The 25319-nt window shown below is 34.6% G+C and overlaps 1 protein-coding gene across 2 annotated transcripts in view; it reads right to left on the bottom strand.

Annotated features, from left to right (window-relative positions):
* DPYD (dihydropyrimidine dehydrogenase) overlaps window positions 1–25319 on the bottom strand; it is an 803004-nt gene that overhangs the window by 456344 nt on the left and 321341 nt on the right. For both annotated transcript variants that reach the window (XM_082832404.1, XM_082832405.1), the window contains exons 9-10: window positions 4921–5028; window positions 3036–3205 (exon numbers count right to left, since the gene is read on the bottom strand). In XM_082832404.1, the coding sequence (XP_082688530.1) occupies window positions 3036–3205; window positions 4921–5028 (278 nt within the window). The remainder of the gene's footprint in view (window positions 1–3035; window positions 3206–4920; window positions 5029–25319) is intronic.

The raw sequence follows: 25319 nt of genomic DNA, 5'->3' as shown, positions 1-25319 counted from the left end.
ATGCATCTACCTTGACATGGAACCTTTTTCTCCCAAATGTCTACAGTCCCTCAATGTTTTCATCTCTATCCCCAAAGTCATCATATTAGAGAGGCATTCCTGGGCCACCCCATTTAAAATGGCAAGTCCTGGGCTTCCCTGGTGGCGCAGTGGTTGAGAGTCAGCCTGCCGATGCAGGGGACACGGGTTCGTGCCCCGGTCTGGGAAGATCCCACATGCCGCAGAGCGGCTGGGCCCGTAAGCCATGGCCGCTGAGCCTGCGTGTCCGGAGCCTGTGCTCCGCAACGGGAGAGGCCACAACAGCGAGAGGCCTGTGCACCGCAAATAAATAAATAAATAAATAAATAAATAAATAAATAAATAAAATAAAATGGCAAGTCCTGTCTCCTCTTCCACCATAGCCTCTCCCCAAATTCACACTTTGTTTACTCCTATTTCAACTCTTTTCTCCATTGCATTAACCACTGTTCAACATACATTTATGTGACAATTTATTTGTTTGGTTGAGTGTCTTTCCTTACCAGGTATGAGCTCCATGAGGGAAAGAATTTCTATCTGACGTGTTCACTGCTGTATTCCAACTGCCTAAAGCAGTGCCTGATACACAGTGGATGCTCAATAAATGTAGGTTGATTAAACAAACAAAAAAACAAACAAGCAAACAAAACTTCTACCTTCTCAAGTAATTAATTATCTGGTCTCGTTTTGTGTGTCTATGTGTGTTCTACTTATGCAGAAGAAATAGCCACTACTCATTTCTAGTGACCCTTGCCAATGGATGATGGCTATAATATAAAGCATGAAGTAAACTGACATTGCCATTCAGGGGTGTCTTCCCTTCCAACTTTCAAGATGCAGCCTTTCATAACGAAAACTTCTCTGACTTTAGATTTAGAAAAATAAGATTTAAAATATTTAGTTCAAAACATATTGCTCAAGCACTTATTCTTTGCTGAGGTCCTATGCTATGCATGAGGATACAAAGATGAATCAAATTAGCTTCTGTTTTTTTATCTTAGGCAAGTCACTTTACTCCAGTACGGCTGTTTTCCTTTTATTTGTACCATGATAAGTTTGTACTAACTGATGCCCAAAATGGTGCTCCAGAGAGGGTGTGGAGAAAAGGGAACTCTCTTGCACTGTTGGTGGGAATGTAAATTGATATAGCCACTATGGAGAACAGTATGGAGGTTCCTTAAAAAACTAAAAATAGAAATACCATACGACCCAGCAATCCCACTACTGGGCATATACCCTGAGAAAACCATAATTCACAAAGAGTCATGTACCAAAATGTTCATTGCAGCTCTATTTACAATAGCCAGGACATGGAAGCAACCTAAGTGTCCATCAACAGATGAATGGATAAAGAAGATGTGGCACATATATACAATGGAATATTACTCAGCCATAAAAGGGAACGAAACTGAGTTATTTGTAGTGAGGTGGATGGACCTAGAGACTGTCATACAGAGTGAAGTAAGTCAGAAAGAGAAAAACAAATACCGTATGCTAACACATATATATGGAATCTAAAAAAAAAAAGAAAATGGTCAGAAGAACCTAGGGGCAAGACAGGAATAAAGATGCAGACCTACTAGAGGATGGACTTGAGGACACAGGGAGGGGGAAGGGTAAGCTGGGATAAAGTGAGAGAGTGGCATAGACATATATACACTACCAAATGTAAAATCGATAGCTAGTGGGAAGCAGCCGCATAGCACAGGGAGATCAGCTCGGTGCTTTGTGACCACCTAGAGGGGTGGGATAGTGAGTGTGGGAGGGAGGGAGACGCAAGAGGGAAGAGATATGGGGATATATGTATATGTATAACTGATTCACTTTGTTATAAAGCAGAAACTAACACACCATTGTAAAGCAATTATACTCCAATAAAGATGTTTTAAAAAATAAATTAAATAAATAAATAATAAGTAAAATAAAATGGTGCTCCAGAAAAAAGCTCCTATGATTACAAGACTATCTCCACCTTGGATTTTGGAAAAGTCTGAAAGGGTAGAGTGGATGGAGAAAAACCTGGAGAATAAAGTTGACATTTTTAACTCAGTCATGAACCAGTGGTGACTCTGATATTTTAGTGAGATTGATCTGTAATGTGGTTAGTCTATATGTGACAAATTACCTATTGACTACAGTTATAATTATTTCCTAGAATAGAGACTCCAAATATGTTCAGGCATTCTAAAGCAAATCAAATTCATAATACTGATTTGGATAAAATGAGTAATTTATCTTGCTATAAATACATTTGGTTCTTGTTCTCAGAACTAATACCCTTTATAAGGCATTATCTTCCTTAATGTTAAAATTTGAGAAGTCTGTGGTACATGTACCCAGCTGATGTTTCACCCAAGATTAGTCACCAGTCACCTGTTAGAATGAAATGATTTTAAATCTGTCATTTTTAGTAAGTTAACGAATTATTAATTCTAAGTAATGCTTACATTAGAGCTCTTTTAAGAAATAAATGGAAATCTCTTCATTCTACTGCCTTCATAGCAGAATGAATTAACTGTAAGTATTATATATATCTATATATAGATATAGATAGAGATAGATATAGATATAGATATCTTTGAATGCAGCTTGTAAATTTGACTTATGGAAAATTCCGAATGTCTCTAATTACCACATTCTCCTAATTAATATCCATATATTTTGTGAAGAGTATCTAGTATTTGGATATGCAAGACTTAGCACATTCCACTGTTACTAGTTAAATACAGTACCTTTCAAAGATATTAACCCTGAGAATACAATACACAAGAAGCACTTGTGTATTGACAAAGATAAACTTCTCATTGTATCAATCAGTATTATAAAATAATTTTCTTTTACTTTGAATGTCTGTACTAGAAAAAGCAACTATGGGTAACCCAGAAATTTTTAAATGTGCATCTCACAATCTGAAGAACATTCTAATGATTTAAACTAGGAGACTGCATATTAACAGTTTTACATCTTCTAAAATTTGTTGCATGACAACTCCATATTTTCTGATGGTTCCATTTTACCTCCTCAGGGACAGCTCTTATATGAACAAAGCCTTTTCTGAAGACGATGAACACTCGGCGGGCTCCACAACGTAAAGCAGATGTTGCACAGTCGAAAGCTGTGTCTCCAGCTCCGAGTACAATCACGGCTCCCCGTATCGATGGCAATGGAGAGTGACAGGCACACATTCCTGAATGATGAAAGGAAAACCCCATTTTCAAGTAGAGAAACCATTTCTGCATGACAGCTCAAAAGATACTTGTACTCAAAGCAGTGTAAAATTGCATCTTGCAGTTTTCGAGGATGGAGTGTCACTATCAAATTATTCTGCTTCATTGAAAGACAGTTTTATTCCCACTTTAAAAATATGCTCATACATGTAATTTCATAGTCAATACCTTTAACTTCTTTTTTTCCTTCTAGAAGGATAGCTATAACACATTTTGAAGAGTCTGGGTCATAATAAACTGGAATCAATCAATTTAAACTCTGTCAAAGTTGTGATATGTATTTTTAACTTATTGTCATTAAATTTGTTTGTTAGAAGAAAAAAAGTGATCCTTGTGATCTGAGTTAATAATTTGCAATATTTCATTAAAAACCTTTTATTTAGAAATCATCTTATAAGATTTCTAACATATAGCCCTGCTGTATAGTATATTTAGTAAATTTTGAAAATTAACATGCTGAATACATTCCCTTTATGTAACTGAAGAATTTCTGAGAACTATTTTCTTGAAATAGTTTAAATAAAACTTTCTCCCTTTTACTGCTTTTTTCCTGGTTTTGTTTGTAAAACTGAGCAATAAAAGAAATATGACTCTCCAAGTGAACATTTCTCAACAGCATTTATATGAATATTTGATGTCCACATGAAGATTCTTTAAAAAGTAAAATGCAGGTGTTCGTTATGTATTAGGTAGCACTGTATTACTGGATTAAATAAAACTGTTGACAAGATAAATTACTATAATTTTTGAAATGGCACCACAGATAGCATAATCATTTTGCTTGAAAGAGTTTGTATTTGGGATTACATAATTAGCCTTTTGTAATTCTCAAATACATGCTATGTGTACAATGATCTTCCCTAGCAAGCATCGTGTTCTCTTGGAAGGAAGAGGATGAAGATGTTACACAATTTTAGCTGTAAAGTTCTACAGATTGATCTAAGAGAGAAAGTTTCTAATCTTTTTCAATTTTAGGAGAATAAATGTACATTCTTATCTTTTCCATATGTAACTGATGTTAGAATATCTGAAGTTCAGAATTCTTTAAAAATATATATTTAAAGGAGTTTGACTATCGGGTTTTAGGGAATATATTATAGCTTCTTTAACACTAAGATGATGACTCTAGCCCAGTCAAAGCAGAGGACAGGCATAGCTTCCAGTTGTTCTTCCTTTGGTGTGTGAAGTGATTTCACACAAAGACTAGGTATTAGGGTATTCATCAAAGTGTTTTGTTTTAATTTCATAAAACTGTGGTTCAAGAAGAGACTGAATCTTTCTGCTGGTGTGGATACAAATCATGGAAGACATGATCACTTGTCCTATTTTAAACAAAAAAACAGTTCCCAAAGTGAAGTTCCTGCCTTTTCTTTTAAGAACATCTTCTGATGTTTGTTAAGGACACTCTTATTTTGAAGCAACTTTTCATAATGCAGTTTAGACCTGTATACAACACAGTGAAAAATCCTTATGATGATGTTTGATTGGGAGGATGGACAAATAGATGATTCTGGCTAACAGTAATGTCAGATTTTTTTTTTTTCATTTTACATTGGTGTTATAAAAGGATGAACTGGAGATCTGGACAATTTCCTACTGAGCCTGGACTTAATATATATTCATAATACACATAACAACATAGGTAACATTAGGAACAGAAGACAGTATATGATACCTGCTTTACTGCTTTTGGCTACAAGCGGCAGAAAGTCTTTGGATGTATAAAACCCCTGATCCTGTGTCAGGCCTTGGAAGATGTGATCCTTTTTGGGTTCTGGCAAACCTAAGTAAAAAAATTTATAAAATGTCATTAGAAGAAGAAGGACTTTTTCTACTGACTATGAGAAAGAAAGTAGAAAGCTGTAATCATTAAGATAACGTGGTTCTTAGAGGAAAAAAATCTATAAGCAAATTAACATAAAAGAATGTATATAACACAATGTAACAGACCTCAGAGTATACCTTTAATACATAACTAAGAATACATCATAAATCACACATTCATGTGCACATGTACATATACAGAAACATGGATACTCACATACAGTGTTAAGGGGAAAATCAGGTTATATTCTTTCCTCATGTCATAAATAAAAATAAGTTTCTGGTGTATTAAAGTGCTAAATATAAAAAATTCATCACAAAACCTAAAAGAAAATATGGATATATGTTTATCTAGTTCCTGAATATGGAAGGTCTTTCTAAGGGGGTGGGGGGCGACTAAAAAATTTCGAAGGAAAAAAAGTATTTTACCACAAAAATTCAGCTAGTTTTACACTTCAAAAATATTATAAACAACTTAAATGCCAAGTGATTAGCTAGAAGAATATTTTAACAAATAAAAGGTCTTTTCTACATAAAGACATTTCTCAGTTTTAATGAGGAACATATTAACTTTTCAATAGAAGCATAAACAAAGGGTAACAAAAATTGGGATAACAAAAAACATAGTTTATAAGCACCAAAAATCTTAAATCCCCTAGTAATTTAAGAACTGCAAGTTAAAACAATGAGATATGATTTCTCCTCTACTAAAAAGTAAAGGGTTTAAGAAAATTACACTATATGGCAAGGTTAAAGATGAGATTTGTTATGCTCTTTTGGTAGAAATTTGGTAGAAACTGGTGCCTAATTCTAAAAAACAGTTTTGAATCTATCATAAGAAAATACTAAGACATGCAAATAAAGGTTTGATGTACAAAAATGGTCAGTGCAAAAAAAAGATAAGAGAGAAACAGAAAGGGTGGAGGAATATCAAAATGCCAACAGAATGAATAATCCAGTTTTACTTTAAGAGATGAAAAAACGACAGAACAAAATGCAGCCATTAAAACAAACATTTGAAAAATGTGGTAACAGATTGTAGTCAAAATACAGTGTTAAATAAACTAGCAGGACATAAAACACTGTGTATAGTATGACTTAAGTTTTATAAAAATATATAAACTATATAATCTGAACAGTAATCATTTCTGGTGGTGGGATTGTGGATATTCTGGGTTTTAAAAAATTATTTCCTTATTTTCCAAATGTTCTATAACATGCATGTATCAACTAGTTAGGAAATAATTGCCAACATTTTGAAAAGAATATGAATAGTTGGTTAAAATGTTTTCAAACTACAAATGAAGCAAATCTGATAGCTTTCACCCCACTACAGGAAAGCTTTTCATCTCAATTCCATAAGGGGGGAAATTTATAGTTTAATGTTATTTACTATCCAAATCTCAGTCTACCAATAGGCCATTCCAGAGAAATAGTAGTTTATTTCATAGTTAAATGAAAGCCAATGGTAGCTGCTGGTAGACACACAGAGTAAAAAGCATGGCCCAGGAGATGAGTTCGTTGTGTGCGATAAGGTTGATACTGTATCTGACCTCAAAACTGAAGGTGCTGGTGGATTGAGTGCATAGCCAGCAATAAACCACTGCTGTCCCTTCAAATTAAATCAAACATTTTTCTTTCCTGTCTAGCACCTCTTTCATTTCCACCCCCCCCCCAAAAGATTTGCCCTTTGTTTTTAGGTTATTTTAAGACCATTTTTTAAAAATTATTTTAATTATCTAAGAAAGTTAGGCAAGTCATTTGACTGGTCTTTGCTCTGGCTTCTCTATAAACAAAATGGGGATAATTTTATTTCTTCATTTTCTGACACGGAGGAATATCCCTTAGTCTATTTGTAACATGGAAACTATTACATAAATGTGTGGTTATATATATTAATGTAATTCTTTTCAAAGGGCTGAGATGGGGGTGGTTACAGTTACATAAATATAGCTGAATATGTACTTGAAGATTCTAATGACAAAACAATTTTTCTTGAAAGCTGTTAAAAGATGATTGTAGTTTAAGCTACATTTGATTAGTCAAACCAACATGTGTCATTTTATATATATATATATAAAATATATATTTTTAAATAATAAGGACCTGTCTCCCCTTTGATATTACTATACTATAGAGACTGCATATGTTCTATGGTACTTCATTTTCCCATTTTCCTGTTAAGAAAACACAACAAGGAAAACAATGTGAAGGGTTTTGCAATTTCAAGGTGATGTGATAAGCAAAAACCTTTAAGACAGATCAAAAACAAAGCACAGAGAATATAAGTGGTGGATAAGAATTCTACAGTTTCTGGGAATGAAGTCTAAGATCCTTCCTTTACTAATCCCTAATCTGAGCTTTTTCATTACTTGCCATGGTTAAGGTAAAAGGGAGATTTACATCTGTGCTTATTTTCTATAGACCCACTGCTAAAATAACTGTTATATAAAGAAATGCAAGGCATTCGTATTAAACACACCACCTGACCCATAGAGATGATGTTTTCTCTCCTGCAAGAATTATTTCACAAGAAAAAGCTTCGGTAAAATTTAAATTTCATTTTTTCACTTGAATCATACACTGACAAGGACAACTGAGTTTCTGTGCTTTCACCCCACTCTGCATTTATCACTATAATGAATTTAACATTTACTGGGTCAGATTCACCCTGTAAATGTTCAAGAGGGCACCAGCTAAATGTTCTGACCTATAGATACTGGCTTGAGGACAGGAAAAATGAGCCAGTAACTGGATGGGATGATTATGATTGGGTTATCTCTGCAGCCTATTTAGCCACACCTCAAGTCATGCTCACTTTTAGATTCCCAGTGTCCACAGAGCGCTTCTCCCCTACCTGGGTGGCAGATCACCTATTAGGACCATGTATCTGAAGCTCTGCTCACATACTCTTTGGCAGTCCAGCCCAGCTGGCAGAAGTACCCTATTCTCTGCTAACTATGATGCTGCTGGGTAATTAGGAACAGGGTCTTTGTCATCAGACAGAGTTTGGTGTGAGTTCTACCTCTCCCATTTATCTGATTGTGATCTTCTGTAAGTTCCTATGACGGTTAGTTTTATGTGTACATAGCTAAGTACACACATCAAATTATCCAATCAAACACTAATCCAGGTATTACCGTGAAGGCACTTTATTGATGTGGTTAATATCTATAATCAGTTGATTTTAAGTAAAGGAGATTACCTCAATAATCTGGATAAGCTTCATCCAATCAGTCCAAAGGTCTTAAGAAAAAATTGAGGTTTCCTTAAGGAAGAACAAATTCTGTCTGTCTGCTGGCCTGGCCTACAGATTTTAGATTTGACAGCTCTCGCAATTGCATAAGCCAATTCCTTGAAATAAATCATACCACTCAATCTATCTATCTATCTGTCTATCTATCTATTTATCTATTTTATATATCTCTTAAAGGCTTTATCTTTCTAGAGAGCCCTGAAACAATTAATTAATTGCTCTGATCTTCTACCTCTGCATTTCTAAAACAGAGATAATAATTATATTTCTCTTCTCTCATAGATGTGTCTATCTATTTATCTATCCATACATATATATATAAAGCATTGGGACCTGGCACATAGTGAATGCTCAATAAACACTATCTATTAATATTAAGATAGGTTTATTTTCTGTAGTTTATAATTTTTATTTCAAATTCCACATCTCGTGGCAAGGAAGAATAAATCTTAAATCAAAGTAAGGTACTAAAACCTTAGCAAATTTAAACAAAGTGCTACAAAAGAAGAAAAATGAAGCAACCTTAAGTGAAATATGAAAGATAATGAAACTTGCAAATACCCATCTATCAAAGGAAGATTTCCCTGAGAGTAGGTGGCATATTAATAAATAAGGTATGTGTCTATACCAGGATGATTTCAAAATGACACTGAAATGACTTTTTAATTCACCTTTCAGTGGGAAGAAGGAGGTTTATGAATAAAGAGGAATTGACAAAGATTTGACAAACAAAACAGCTCAGGGTAATATACGTATAGTGTTCTTTGTCTTTCAAGGAGGCCAGATAGTTTCTTTGTTCCCCTAGAATAGTTACTGAAGTTTTTGGTGTTTCAGCATGCATTTATACAAAGGTATACAAAGGAACACCTTCTTAAGACGTACTGAAAGATTATCATTTTCAAGTTCTCCAAAAAGAAAAGAAAGAAATAAAATGTTGCTTATACTACAGAAAATCTAACTTAACATGTATTGATTACTTATAGGCACTGTTTTAAGTGCCTGACATATAGGTAGGTGATTTTTATATACTAACTCATTTAATTCTCAAAACAACTCTAAAAGACAACTCGCATTATTATCTGCATTTTAGATATGAGGAAACTGAGGCACATAAAGATTAAGTAACTTTGCTGAAGGTCATAGAACAAGTAAGTACTAATGCCAATTTCTAACCTGGATGGTCTGGCTGTAGAGTGTATGCTTTAACTTCAAAATGCTGCCTTTGCCATGTATAAGGTTATAATTAAGCCCTGTTATAATGTGTTGCTACATAACAAGTGATGTCTAAAGTAATCATTCAACGTATATGTATTAAGTTTCACTGTAAGGCTATGGATATGCATACAACACAGAATGTTCCAATCTAGTGGTAGAGAAAAGACTGGCTGCTTCTCTGGGCTGCATCTTTCTTTTGCGATTCTTTTCTCTAGCACAATTCCTCTCTAAAATGTCTTCCTTCTTAACTGCATTCCCCTTGGGTATCTGCTGGTTATTTTTCAATATTTGATATTCTTTGAAATCTGTATCTTTGCTTTGTTTCCAAAGCACCTCCCTCTGAAACAACTACAGAATATACAACAGCAGTGTCTTTAGTAAATTCTTTGTACTCATATTAAGTTCTGCACAACTTCAATTAACATTAACAAGATATTAAATATTCTGTTTTGTGTTATCATCTAGTAAGTAATAGATGAGGAATAAGTCTCTAAGGCTCAGTCTTCATAGCTATTGTAGGACGTGTTTAAGAATTTCTCAGATTTTATAATGTCTGCATGTGTTACTTTACTGGGTCAACTCATTCAGTGTTAATTGAATTGAGCAACAATTTGTGTGACGCCTCTCATTCTTGAAGGCATTCACTTGAATGACAGCTAAGCCGTCATGCGGAAGATGGTGATCAGACAGACATGTCACGGGAGACAGCCTCACACATCCCACAGAAGTGGAGAAGACAGCACAGAACATTGTGAGACTGCCTCAGGTTCCTGGCTTACGGAAATGGGCAACGTTCTAGTATTCTGAACTCTCTCTGCAGGTATGCTGTCTTGTTATTTCACACGAGTGCTTTTTCAATAAGAAGATTTTAGTAGACATATAAAATCCCTCTGATTATGTCCTACTCTCAAGTTTACTGGCTGAGCACAGCAAAATGTAGTTGATGGCAAATGTCCTAAGTTTTTCACTTTTCCAAGTACTTTTGTGTCTGAGATTTTGTCGTCTTCTCAAAGAAGAAAGCACGTTGTGTGATCTCAATCCTCATTGCTAAGCCTGGTTTGGGGAATGGTGCTGCATGAGGAAGAATATTAACATGTGAAGATTAAACATGGATTCATTAAACAAACCCTCACTAAGGGACACGAGGCTATCTACCACAGCTATGCAGTTGTGTCTTTGTAAGAAATGTCCCTGTGTAACCATTGTTTTTCTTTATTTTTGTTTATTAAATCTTTTAAAAATATCTTAATGCCAACTGACTTATTTCTATCATTTGTAAATACAGCGTACTGAATAAGAGTGAAAGCTCTAAGTCAGACTTTCTGTGTTAAAATTCTCATTCTAGCTCTTACTAGCATTGACCTTGGGAAAGTAAATTATTCTTTCTGGGCAGCAGCAGCCTCATCATAGGATTGTTAGGAGACTAAATGAAAACAATATATGTAAAGCTCTTTGCATAGATGTGAAATAAACGTTTCCTTTTATTTGCATTCTCTCCCTAAAAGCCTTTGTTTGATATAATGAAAAGACACATTCAGATAGACATAAATTAAATGTTCATCTAATCCATCATATACACAATTCACACTGTTGCACATTTAAGCGGTCAGTGTTGGACAGATTTGTTAGAATGAAAGGCTGTGGTAAGACAAGGGTATTCCTCTAACCTCATTCATTCTACAGACTACAATGGACGCAAACCATACGTGCTTCAAGACCAGGAAATAGCAAGGTTAAGACCCTCTATTGGTTAAGGCATCATTCAAATTGCAGCAGTTAGTTAACATCCTGCCTCGGAGACCACTGACCTAGGAGTCTGGAGAACTGGGTTCTAGTCTCATTATATCCCCTTTCTAGCTGTACTTGGGTAAAATTACTTTTAATACTGTGGCTGTCAAATTCCTTTATTTTATCTAATTATGTTTTATTAAGCTATAATTGACATATATTAGTTTCAGGTGTACAACATAAAGATTCAGTATTTGTATATATTGCAAAATGATTACCACAGTAAATCGAGCTAACTGCCTTGATTGGAACGAAGATATCTCTGACTTATGTACAGGGTTGCTCTGAAATGAGTTGGAAAGGAAAAGTACACATAAAAGCACTCTGGTAAATCTAAAACAACATTCAAATGTAAATCATTATTACTGTCTTGGGTAAAATATAAAAACTATGGAAAATAAAGACTCACATTATAAAAGATTCATAGTATACACTTTCACAAACAGAAGATACTGCAATTAATCATAAGAAGATATTTAAATGGCTGTACATAGATATGTAAATGTAGGTATAAGTCATAAATACATGTGTTATGGATATATGTGTTTATATACTTACTAGAAAAAGTAAACTATTTCGATATCAAGCCCAAACAGTTGAGATTACAATAAGGAAATAAAATATTCTTTTCAAGGGCCTAAGCATTCCACAATTTCACAATGGATTATAAAGTTCTTCATCTGTCACTTAAAGATCACTTATATGACTCAAAGGATTTACTTCCAAGGGAAAACAGTGCCGTAAGGGTTATCATTCTAAGATCTATATATGGATTAGAAAGAGAACAGATCAATGATGCCCTATTGTGATTCTTTTCTCAATAAAACTCCCCATCTTTTTCTGACAACCCACTGTAAATGTGTTTAGCTCTTGGGTGTTCAGACTGAATTCAGAAAGAGTGGAGTGATTCAATATAACACATATGAAATCAGATCACCATATATCACAATAGTATTCATTTCATTGATTTTTCAAATCCCCATTAAATATCTGTTCTGTATAACTGCTGTCTAGTCTCTCTCTATATACATATGACCACAAGCATTAATTGTATGGATCACATAATTCGTTATAGCATAACAAGATGAAGACTCTTAAAAAATGTTATGAATGAAATCACCATCTCAAATCATATTTTTTCCCATTACACAAGGTATTTTTCTATACAGAAACATATAACAATAATGACATCCAGACCTAAGAGGAGTAAAGAACACTCATACAATTTTGAAAATCGGAGAGACGCTGAACTAAGATCTTCTTTTTGTATTTAATTATGAAAACAGTATAATTTTAAAAGCATTGGAGAAGAGAATAAAATAAACAAATGTAATAATTCCTATGAAGTTACAAACGTATTTCAGTTTGCTTCTATGATTTCATGTAGAAAATATGTATAAGTTCTATTATACCAACGAGATCAGTTCATAAAATTTCATATTAGAGCTTAATATCAGGCTCCAATTTAGAGTTTTCATGGGTGACAGAAAATATAAACATATTAATAAAGCAATGTGTTCACAAGATCAACACATGTGAAGTAAATTGAATCTAAATGGTTAAAATTCTTCTAGAGGATTTTTAATCTGTAATAAAATATCTAGCAATTTCATATAACAAAATGAGAATAAGATTCACTATGCATTTGTAGTCTCATAATTTTTACTCCTTTTACACATTTGGAAAAAATAGAGAGAGAGAGACCTTATTTTAATTAATAAAATATTGTCCAAGAACTCAAAGACAGATAAAATATCCTTGAGTGTTTTCTACTTTCCTGATAAATAACTTCTATATTCAGGATCCACCTTATCTATTGTTCTTTCTATATAAAGGGACATATGAAGGAAACAAAACAACAAAATCCTGGACCAAAAAAAAGAAGCTGAACTGTTTTTCTTTATATTTTTGTAATCCAATTTTCTTGTAATTAGCAGAAGTTATTTTACTAATTAAAATTTAATTTTAATATAAAAATAAGATCTCATTAAAATCCCTCTTCTAGAAAACATGTTAATGTAATTTTCTTTTTTCTGTCACAAAATTATACATATCCCTTTGATTTTTGGTATTATTTATTAAAGTGTGCTTTATCTGTTGGGCTTTTTCTATTTGTTTTCCTCCCTTCTCTTTTCTCTGTTTCTCATTCTCATTTGGCTTTTGCTATAAAACAATTTCCTTAAATTTTAATCCTCACATCATGAAGTAAGGGTAAGCAAAAAAATTCAAAGAATATGCCTCAGGGGAAGATTTTTTTTTCTTAATGACTGGAATTCTTAGATGGTGTTAGAAAATTACTATTTAGCACTATGTAAGTATAGTATATTCCAAAGTAAAGAAATCATTAATAATAAAATACTAAAAAGGAACAGTTATATTACAAAATAAATCTACCAGGCTTACAAAGAAAACAAATTTGCTACAGCTACCTGCTGTGGAGATGAGGCAGTAATCTCAACAGCAGGAAATAAAAGAGAAGAGAGGAGAAAAATACAAAAGCACAGACATTAAAAAAGTAATTAAAACACTTATCTCCATCGACATACATTACGGAAAAAACCCTCAACCAACCACCTAAAACCATACTTTATTGAACTGCACAGCAGGAAACAGCATTAAAGCTGCCACCGTAAACACACATTCTGTAGAAGGGAGAACACCCCTTTAAAAATGTAATCTCAAAAGTATTACTAATGTGTTAATCACCAGTAAATGTACCATACATTCCTTGTATTGTATTAGCTACTTTCTCAAAGGTATTTATTAATTGTACTTCTAAATATTTTACTCAAATAAATTCTTAAATATACGTACTGGTAACCTCTTTATTTGTAATCGTTCTAATGAATTTTACAGCTATACTGTGAGGCTAAAGTATTCTGTATATCAAAATCTCTATGTAAAAATTTTTAATATAACATGCATTTATAATAGATAATGCAGTTAAACTGTTTTCTTTAAAGCCAAACTAATCTTTGCTACAGTACTGAAATAAAAAGAGTGAAACACAATGCAAGAGTTGAGGTCATGGATTAAAACTGAAATGAAAGCTAAGAATCATTCTGAATTACCCAAGTATGCTCTGGCCTTCAGAGCTCTGCAAAGTGAAACAATACAAGTCTGAGGAAGCAAGTGGCAGGCCTTAAAATAAAGATCATGTACCAAATGTGCTTGGTGACTCTCTCAGCTGCTGAAACTTGTTTCTGCATCTACCTGATTCTCCCCAGGCATGTCTGTGAAACAATGGAGAGCTGCCTGATTCAGAATCAAAAGACTTCTCATGGCCTCCTGACCTTTACTTTTTAGCTATTAGCTATAAGCTCATGCCTAAGTCATTAAATTTTAAACCTCAGTTTTCTCATCTTTAAAATTAGAAGAATTACAAAATGCATTTCCTTATAGAACTGTTATGTGGACAAGTAAGCATAGTACAGCTCTATATTGCTGAAAACTTAAATTTACACATAGAAAATATAGATATTGGTTTTGCTACCATATAATTCTTTTACCTTTTAATTATGCATTTTGTTCTTTACTCAAATGATACATTTCTGTGCAAATTTATTGATCTTATTCTAAGTCACTGCTGTGGTTTTTATAAATCTTACAAGAAAATACTTATCTTAGTAGATTTTTTAAAGAAATGTGTATGCAATAAGAAAAATATTAAATTATTTCCATGATTAAATATACTTGGAATGTGTTCAGTATTACCGATACATTGCTGAGTTAGAGTCTTGAAACTAGAATACTTTTCTAGGAATTCAGAAAATTCCACAAAGTAATCACTTTCCAAAGACACTCTTGATGGATAGACATGGTCAACCATTTCAGAAACATATAGTTGACCTTGAACCTCAGTTTGTTCATCCACAAAATAGGCAGATTATCTAGAAACCAAATTCTGAAACTTGCCTGTGATTTTCAAGGAATCCAAGACTATGAAAACGTATCTTTGTACATGTGTACATTTTATTGTGTATGTGTACAGAGGGTCCATACCTTTCATTATACCCCCTACGGAGCCTGTGACTCAAAAATGGTTAAAGAATCACATTGACTAAGATTAATTCAACTATACCATACCACTTATCCAGCTGCCATTCCAAGTGGATGGAGTGTGGTCTCAAATGCAATGTAATTATCCACACCTGACAACTGTTACACATCATGAACAAATACCATTTTATATAAGACTTTGTAAATATATTAAGGTCTGGTAAAATAAAGTTATAGTTTTGATGTCAGACATAACTATGTTCATGTTATTACTCCACGGTAATATTGGCTGTATAACCTGCATAATCACAGTTACTTAAATTTCAAGTCTCCATTTCCTTATCTATGAAATCAGGTAAATTAATTTAGATAATATATCTCAATAATATGATAAATGCTTACCACAGTGACTAGCATGTGGTAAATACTAGTAAATGAATTGGCTTTTATGTATTTTAACTTCCAAAATCCTATTACTTTCATACTTGTACCTTCCTTGATATTTTTCTTTCTTAACACTTACATAATTTTAATATAAAACACCACAACAACCACCAAAACTACAGATAATTTTAAAAACTTAATGCCAATTGAAATTTCCTTTGATATTGGTGATTAACCATATAAAACTTGGCAGATTCAATGTATATTCACTACATATCCAGTTCTGAAATTCCTGTTACTTAAAAAAGCCAAGCAAAACTACAGTCTATCCTGTTCAACTTTCAAATTTGGATACTAGTTGTGATTTTTAATTGTTATTAAGATAAGATGGAAATAGAAATTTTGGATGTTTCATTTATTTAAGCACTTATTCATTAATGCCTACTGAGTGCCTACTGTACTTAGGATACAGAGGTACTTGGGATATACAGAGATGAATAGCTTCCAATCTAGTGGGAGAAGAACATATAATCAGAAATAGAAGAAAGCAAGATAAGTGCTATGACAAACGGATGCATAGGTAAGTGCACAGGAGCCCTTACAAAACACAGTTCACCTCAGCTGGTGACAATGACACTTACGCTCAGTCTTGAAAGATGAATGTTTCCCATGGTAGAAAAAGAAAGAGGAAGAATGAGCAACATATACAAAGGTGTGAAGGGGTAAGAGTTCAATCTGAATGAAACTAGGGTGTGGTCAGGGGAGCAGATAGGAGAGAGGGAATAGCAAAATTTGAAATTGACAGATAAGCAGGCCCCAGACCATAAAAGGCCATGCAAGCCACACCAAGGAGTTTGGATTTTACCCAGAGAAAACACTGCAGAGAAATGATACAGTCAGCTTTGTATATTAACAAGGACAAACTGGTATCAGTATGTAGACCTGATTTGCAGAGTGAGAATGAAGGAACTAGATCATTTAAGGGGATGCTGCATAAATCCGGATAAGACAGGAACACTAACCTTGTACTTCTCAACCTGGATTATTAGTAACCTCCACTAACATGGCATTACAGGGAGTGTCCACAGCCTCAGTACAAACACAGCCTACTTTCCTGGGTCAACAATTTCAATCAAAGATAAGTACTTTAAATTATGGTGTTTATATTAAGACAAAAATGGAGATGCTGAGGAATGAAATGCAAATTTCGAATAAAATGTTACTACTTCAAAGAAATTCTGTATATGGGATTTGAAACTGTGCCTCTGGATTCCTTAGAGGTATATTTTCACTTTCTTCTCCTATTACAGTAACTTTAATGGGGAAGAAAAAAAAAAAAGGATTGAGTCACACTAAGATACTGACAGTGGGGATAAATACAGGAGAATAAAAACATATCCTGAAGGTCTTTAAGGGTTAATTTCATTGAATTTGGCACCTCGCGGTTGAAAAGTGTAGAGAGAAAGGAAGGGTCACAGCTGAGCCTCAGCTTCCTGTTTCGGTGGGTTCCTCAACAGTGGTGTGCTTGACTGTGGCCCAGGACAGTGGAAGAGGAGCAGATGCTAGGGCAACAGTATTGTTCCACTTCGAACATATTTAATGGAGTGTGGGATATCCAGTAAAGTCATTCTACAGATAATTAACAAGTAAAATTTCAAGGCTGAAGCTCATGAGAGAAATCTGGTCTGGACCAAGAGATCTGAAAAGTATCAGCAAAGAGACTGTACTGGAAGCCATGAATGCTAATGAGCTAATCCTGAGGAAAAGAAAGCCAACAGTGGAGCCCTAGATAACATAACAACATTTAAAGGAAGAAAGAGGAAAAGGAGCCCAAACAGAAATTGAGGAGGGATCAGTCAGTCATGAGAGGCAGGAGAAAGCAGTATGCTGAAAGCCAAGAGAAGAGAGGTATCAGTTCAGACTTTATAGATATATATACATGTGTGTATATATATATATATATATATATATCTCCAGCGCATAAAAATGTACCAAGAAACAGGTGTTTAAAGAGTACTTTTGATTTTAGGACTCATCCTTCTTGAATTTTAAGTATAGTGCAAGGTCACTTTTATTTTGGAAATAAAAGCATTAATTAATTAATTGTTTTTGGAGATAATATAGCTAAAGGAGATTTATTGAGAGAGAACATAAAAGAGAACAAAAACAACAAAATAGAAATATATGTATTGTAGCTATGAAAATCAATTTAAATGAGGCAAATCAGAAGAGGAAGAGGAAACAGGATAAACCCCATACTGACACCCACACTGCAAGGTATTCTAGTGGTAATGCCTGCCAAAGTATGAAAAGATTTTGCTAGATGAGAAACATAACACATGCCTTTCTAGGAATCAGTATCAGTGGAGAATATATTCATACTAAAATGCATTCTTAAGAAGAAAGAATTAGTCAACAATGGCAACTCTGCATTAATTAAATTGTGAACGAATAACAGAAAATGGATGTAGCTTAGCTTGTATAATATTTGTTTGATTAAAAACTGCCTTTAGGGGCTTCCCTGGTGGCGAAGGGTTTGAGTCCGCCTGCCGATGCAGGGGACACGGGTTCGTGCCCCGGTCAGGTAAGATCCCACATGCCGCGGTGCGGCTGGGCCCGTGAGCCATGGCCGCTGAGCCTGCGCGTCCGGAGCCTGTGCTCCACAACGGGAGAGGCCACAATAGTGAGAGGCCCACATACCGAAAAAAAAAAAAAAAAAAAACAACCAAAAAAAACAAAACCTGCCTTTAGGAGGGCTTCTTAAAGAATTTCGTCAAAACTGAAGCTTTGAATTAGGGAGCTGTTGTTCCACCTCTAGTAGGTTTGGAAATCCCACAAAAGGGCCCACTGATACGTGGTTCACCCTGCAACAAATTTTTCTGACTTCTGAAAGGAAAACCAAATAATGACTCCCAGACAGGTGAAATACATGGCCAAGGTAGCAACACCTATGTTTGCTCTGAGTTCCCCCACCTACTTGCTGTGTGATGTGTAGCAAATTAGCCTATTTCTCTGTACCTTAGCTTTTACTTCTGTAAACTGAAGCTTTTAGCACCTCGTCCCCTGAGCTTTTCCAAGAACTCTTGAATCACGAAGCATTATACAGACATAAGAAACTTAATAATAATTGAAAATATTTTCATTATAATGGAGTCTATTACATAGACAAAGAGTATCATCTTCTCTTTTACTACTACAAGGTGAAGAAACTACAGTAACAGTGGATGGTGGATTAATCAAGGAGATCAAATTGAAATTCTGGGTTGCTCTTTGGAAATGATTTAAATTCCCTATGAACTGTGCAATATACACACAATCAAAAACTAAATTATACTCAAAAGCACCTGAACCACTCTAACCATGGTATAAAAGCATATATCTTGACATCATCAATAAAAATCTTACACGTTTTAAAGTCAACATAGAATAATGAATTCTATCCCAAATGCCTGTGGTTTAATGAAGTGAGCAGTCGATGTTTGATTTTTTTTTTTTCAGTTTCTGAAATATGATATTAGGGTCATTTCTTATAAATATTTTCAGTTTTTTTTAAAGAAGTCATAGGCTACTGCTAAGCTGTTTGAGTTATGCTGCTTAGAGCATGGTTCATGTAAAACCAATATCAGCAATTTCGTCTAATCCAATAGTTGTAAATTCTAGCCACGATGAACACTTTTGTGAGTCTAACTTGCTGTCTTGCCAGTGTACTCTGTAGATTATGAAGGAGAGGAGACAGAATGCAGTTCAGAAGCTCTCTTCAGCACCCCCTGTCCTAAATTCAGGCTCAACTTCATATAAGCTCAGTAGTAATAAATATTTTGAGTTAACGTTTGTAGCGTGTTTTGCCACTTCACAATAATTCTTGTGTACTGGAGCTCCACAACAGCTTTATCGGCTAGGCATCTTTATGACCATTCAAAAAATGAGCAAACTGAGGTTCAAGGCAGTGAAACAAGCTTTCTGAAGCCCATAGCTAGTCCCATAGCTAGTAAGTGCCAAAGCCAGAATTAATCCAGCAAAAGTTCTTAAATACAGTGTTTCTTCCACCATTACATAGAATATATGTTTAGGATAGTCTATAATCTTTATTATTAGGGGAAGAAAAGGAACCATAACCCAGTCTTTGAAAATTTAGCATACAATGATCTGTGGCACCTTAAATTTTCTGAATGTTAATACAGTAGTTTTATTCATAAGAAAGATAAAAACATGCTTTACAGATTAGCAGGTAATTATTCACATATCCCACCTACGCTACATTTTCAAAGATTTTAGGTAAACTATGCCTACTTAAATTTACATGATGTCTTGTAAAAAGGATTTTCTAAGCATTATTCATTTGTTTAAAGCACAGATCTACAATGACAAACCTATCATCAATTCATTTTGTTGAAAGGGTAATAATGAAAGCGTTATTTTCCTTCTTTCACTGTGAGTCATTTGACCTATGTTAAATCAACTCTCAAATTTTCATTCATTATTTCTACATGAAGGATTTTGCCAGCTCAAAAAAGTATAAATCTTCATTTGTCAAATTTAAACTATCCCTGTCCCAGTTGCTATCAAGGCTCATAGCTCTTATCCCTTAAAAAACAGCAAAATATTGTCAAGTCACACAACCTGCCCACAGCCTCAGATGACCCCTGGAATCAATAATATTTGTAACTTGTAAGTGCACAGTTAAGGAGATCAGAAGGCAAGCGCTGTCCTCGTTAACCGCATTGAGCTGTGATACTACAGCCGACTCCCTTGTGTGGTCTGTGATCAATTTTAATCTCCTGACCAAGAATAAAAGAATGCAGACTCCTGATTCTGGATTCATCTTGAAAGGAGAGTATAGATTTGTATGTCTGCAGTGGGAATGAAAGATTTAATTCAACTGGCATTCCAGGAAAGAATACATCTAAACTATCATTCCTCCTCATTACCCTCACTGCTTCCAGGGTCCTCTATCGACAGAGCTAAATACTGAAAAATGTGTACACAATGGGTTAAAAAGCAAAGCTGTCTTTGTGGACATATGATCAACTGCCTACAGAAACAGACTTTATAGTGATTTGTCTTATTGCTACATGATTTAAAGTGGAATCACTTTTTCTATCTTGAATTTCCTTAGAAAGGTTATAATTTTGTGCCAGACTTCTTTGTGTGAAAATCTTTATGTTTAAGCAATTAAAGAATGCATAATTTACGAAAATCATCATTTAAAATAATCATGATTAGTTGTTTTCAAATCCCTACATTTAGGTACACTGTTACATTTTGGGAACTTTAAATTGCAAATTGATACGAGAAGAAAAGACATCACCAGTTTGTTAGTTTTATATCTTTATATCTATACCCATGTCTCTCTCTCTCTATGCACGTACATATATATGATAATGCATTTACAAACAAATGCAGAAATATTCTTATTTTTCTATGAAAATAAGAAAGAATATATTTTATTGTTAAAAATAAAGTGTTCTTGCAGTTTACAGGGACAATTCAGGCAACGGTAATTTGAAAATTCCCTAGTTCCTATAAAATAGCATTTTCAATACATCAGACAAAAATTCCCATTCCACATCATCACCACCATCATTGCAGCAGTTTTGGAGCATTCATGATGCATCATGTACTGTGCTAGACAAAAACAAACAAACAGAGCAAGCTGGTGAAGAACACGGACCCCAAAGGCAGAGCCTAAGTTCAATTAGCAGCTCTGCTCCTTCCAAGCTCTTTGATCTTGAGCATATTAATTTGCCACCTTTGCCGCAGGTCCCTCATCCGTAAAGCAAGTATAAGGTCATGAATAGCACTGAACTTAGTAGAGCTTTTATAATGACTAAATGAGAGAACACAGACAAACATGGAAGTATGTGTGGTACTTCATGGGTATAAAATAGGTGTTAGCTATAATAAAATGTATTCTGGCTCATTCATTCATTCATTAATAAACATTCAGTAACTGCTCCCTATGTAAAAAGGACCGTGTTAGGAAACAAAGATGAGCAGAAGACAACAATCTGACGTTTGCAAGCTGTTTAACTTTTGGACATCAGCCTTCTTATTTACAAAATTAAGATAGTAACATTTGTCTTGAAAGACTGTTATAGGGAGCAAATGAAATTAATTACATAAAGTGTCAATCATAACACCAGCTACATATAGGGGATGGTCAATAGATGTTTATTGAATGAAGGAGTAAAGAACTGGATGGATGGATGGATATATGTTATGCCTTAGGCAGAGAGGAAACAAGAGTGAATCAATCAGTCATCAGCTCAGAGCACACATTTATAAGTGAATTTGAAATATTTCTAGACTAAAAAATTGAAATATAGCAGGTAACAAGCTTTTTACATGAAGTCCTGGCAAAAAGTACATTTGTCCTGTTTCCTCCCATAGAGAAATCAGCATCTAGTGAAAATGTAAAGGATAAATATAGATTCCTTTCACAGGAGCTGCCTTTTCTCTGTTTATTAATTGTGTAATGGGTTCACAGTTCAAAAGGCCCAAATTTGGCAGTGGTAGACAACTGATATTCTAAAACCAATAAAGCAGGGTATAGTGCTGTTTACCAGGAAGGAGTGATTTATTTTATCATTTGATTTTAAATATTTAATGAAATCCATGACATTTTGATTGGCTTGAAAACTCTGGGAAAAAAAAAAAAAAAACCCAAGAAAACAGAAGTGGGAATCATCTTGACATTTTTATTTTAAGAACAATGACTCCACCTCAGCTAACGGAAGTGAATTACTAAAGGAATCTGTTTCTCTATGTGAATTTTAGTAATGGAAAATTATGTTTATTCTGTCTCTTAAAATGACTATTAACCAGATAGTTAAAATGTATATTGATTTGAAAAGGATAGTAACATTTTAACCTATCCAGTGTGCCAATTCAGTCCAATTCTGTTCTATGTATGCTCAAAGCTGATCAGTTTTAATGAACTGTTCTATGAAAGTAATACCACCAAGCATTCATTTTTTTCCTAGTTAATGCCATGCTAAATTAATGGTATAATGAGAAAGAACTCAGGGATGTGCCAGCATCTTAAATGGTAAAGAAATTGGGGGCTATCAGACCCAGTCAAGTGGTAAGTAGAATGATAAATCTAATTGCAATGTGCTCAAGTAAAAGACACCCAGATCCAGGTAGAAGAGCATGAAACTCGGAGTCCAGATCTGGCAGAGTTGGGTAAGGGGCAGAAAAGAGGACATTTAGAAGAAAATCAAGTAGCACCTCTTGAACACTGGTTCAGGAAAGCTTTGTGGAACTAAAAACATTTCTTTTAGATATCTTAACAGTACTATACTATCTGACCAAAAAAACTGCTATAATTTGACTACTGTAAATGCCAGCTTATGTACAGAACTCATCTCTTGTTTTTTTGTTTTTTGTTTGTTTTGTTTTGGGTTTTTTAAAAAAATCTATTTATTTAGGCTGCGCCAGGTCTTAGTTGCAGCTTGTGGACTCTTACTTGAGGCATGCATGTGGGATCTAGTTCCCCGACAAGGGATTGAACCCAGGTCCCCTGCCTTGGGAGCTTGGAGTCTTACCCACTGGACCACCAGGGAAGTCCCAGAACCCAACTCTTCTTAACCGATGATAGACTTTGCATATGTGTGTACATGTGTGTGTATAATATATATTATGATGCATGTAAACATATTCACAACTACGGGTACACAAGCAACTCCATATCTACTTACCTAGCTGTATATGTATATGTGTATGTATGGTTTAGAAGTATTAGTAACAAACATATTGTAGCTTTATCAAAAAGTAAAACACCCATCCTTCTCAAACTCTTCCAAAAAACTGCAGGGTGGAACACTCCCAAGCTCACCCTGATCCCCACCATCACCCTGATACCAAAACCAGACAAAGGTATCACAAAAGAAGAAAATTACCGGCCAGTATCACCAATGAACATAGAACCAAAAATCCTCAACAAAATACTAGTAAACAGAATCCACAAACACATTAAAAGGATCATACACCATGATCAAGCAGGATTTATGCCAGGAACGGAAGGATTCTTCAATATACGCAAATCAATCAATGTGATACACCATAGTAACAAATTGAAGAATAAAAATCTTACGATCATCTCAATAGATTCAGAAAAGCTTTTAACAAAATTCAGCACCCATTTATGATAAAAAACTCTCCAGAAAGTGGGCACAGAGGGAACCTACCTCAACATAATAAAGGCCATATACAACAAACCCAGAGCAAATATCATTCTCAATGGTGAAAACCATAATTTGATAAGATACATACACTCCAATGTTCCTTGCAGCACTATTTACAATAGCCATAATTCGAGAAGATACATGCACCCCAACGTTCACTGCAGCACTATTTACAATGGCCAGGGCATGGAAGCAACCTAAATGTCCACTGACAGAGGAATGGATAAAGAAGTGGTACATATATACAATGGAATATTACTCAGCCATAAAAATAATGCCATTTGCAGCAACATGGATGGACCTAGAGACTGTCATACTGAGTGAAGTAAGTCAGACACAGAAAGACAAATGTCATATGATATGGCTTGTATGTAGAATCTAAAAGGGTACAAATGAACACATTCGCAAAAAGAAGTGGAGTCACGCATGTAGAAAACAAACTTATGGTTACCAGGTGATAAGGGTTGGGGGGGGAGGGATAAACTGGGAGATTGGGACTGACATATACACACTACTGTATATAAAATAGGTAACTAATAAGCTGTAGAGCACAGGGAACTCTATCAATACTCTGTAATGGCCTATACGGGAAAAGAGTCCAAAACAAAAAAAAAGTGGATATATGTATGTGTAACTGATTCACTTTGCTGTACACCTGAATCTAACATTACATTGTAAATCAACTATACTCCAATAAAATTTTTTTTAAAAAGTAAGACAATTAATTGACTTACCTCGTCCCCTCTACCAGCTCGAAAATCATTCACAAGAATCAGTAGGTATAGCTGCTTTAGGTAGAATGGTCTCTCTCCTTTCCTACCTTTATCTCGTAACCTTCCTATAGGATAGAAATCACCAAGAATCCATTGACTGCCATTGTCCAAGGTGGTTTAAGACACCTAGACAAATTAGGGATAAGATGACCACTAGGCCAGGCTAAGTTTTAGCCAAACAATCAAGTCATTCATCACCAAATCTTTTATAACTGATGTACCTCCTGATTGGTCTGTGCCCATGCTTTGCTGGTTAGTCAATATTTGAATGTCACTCCTGGGATCTAGCCAAATTAAAGTGAATATGAGGATGAGAGGCCAGGAAATATTTTCTATGCTAACATGGCAACAAGGTGGAGTGGGATGGGGTAGGGGTAGGAGTAACAGAGAAATGAGAAAACACAGAAATACTATCCCTTGCCTCTTATCAAAATATATAACAAAATCTCAGCGTGCTTCGATACTTCACTGACTCCTTAATCCCTCCTTCTACCAAATGAAAGTAAATAGTCCCAGAGATTTATTGTTAACATGACTTTCAAGCATTAGTTTACAACTAGAAAAAGCATGAATGGCTCATCTATTATTTGGGCCATAATGACAAATATTTAGAGTGTATCCTATTTCCACAGATCTCTCCTTAAAACCT

The sequence above is a fragment of the Leucopleurus acutus genome (assembly GCF_964270905.1).
Source record: "Leucopleurus acutus genome assembly, chromosome: 2".
Classification (NCBI taxonomy): Eukaryota; Metazoa; Chordata; class Mammalia; order Artiodactyla; family Delphinidae; genus Leucopleurus; species Leucopleurus acutus.
Note: the sequence above shows the minus strand (reverse complement) of the source record. Positions and strands in the feature narration are given on the sequence as shown.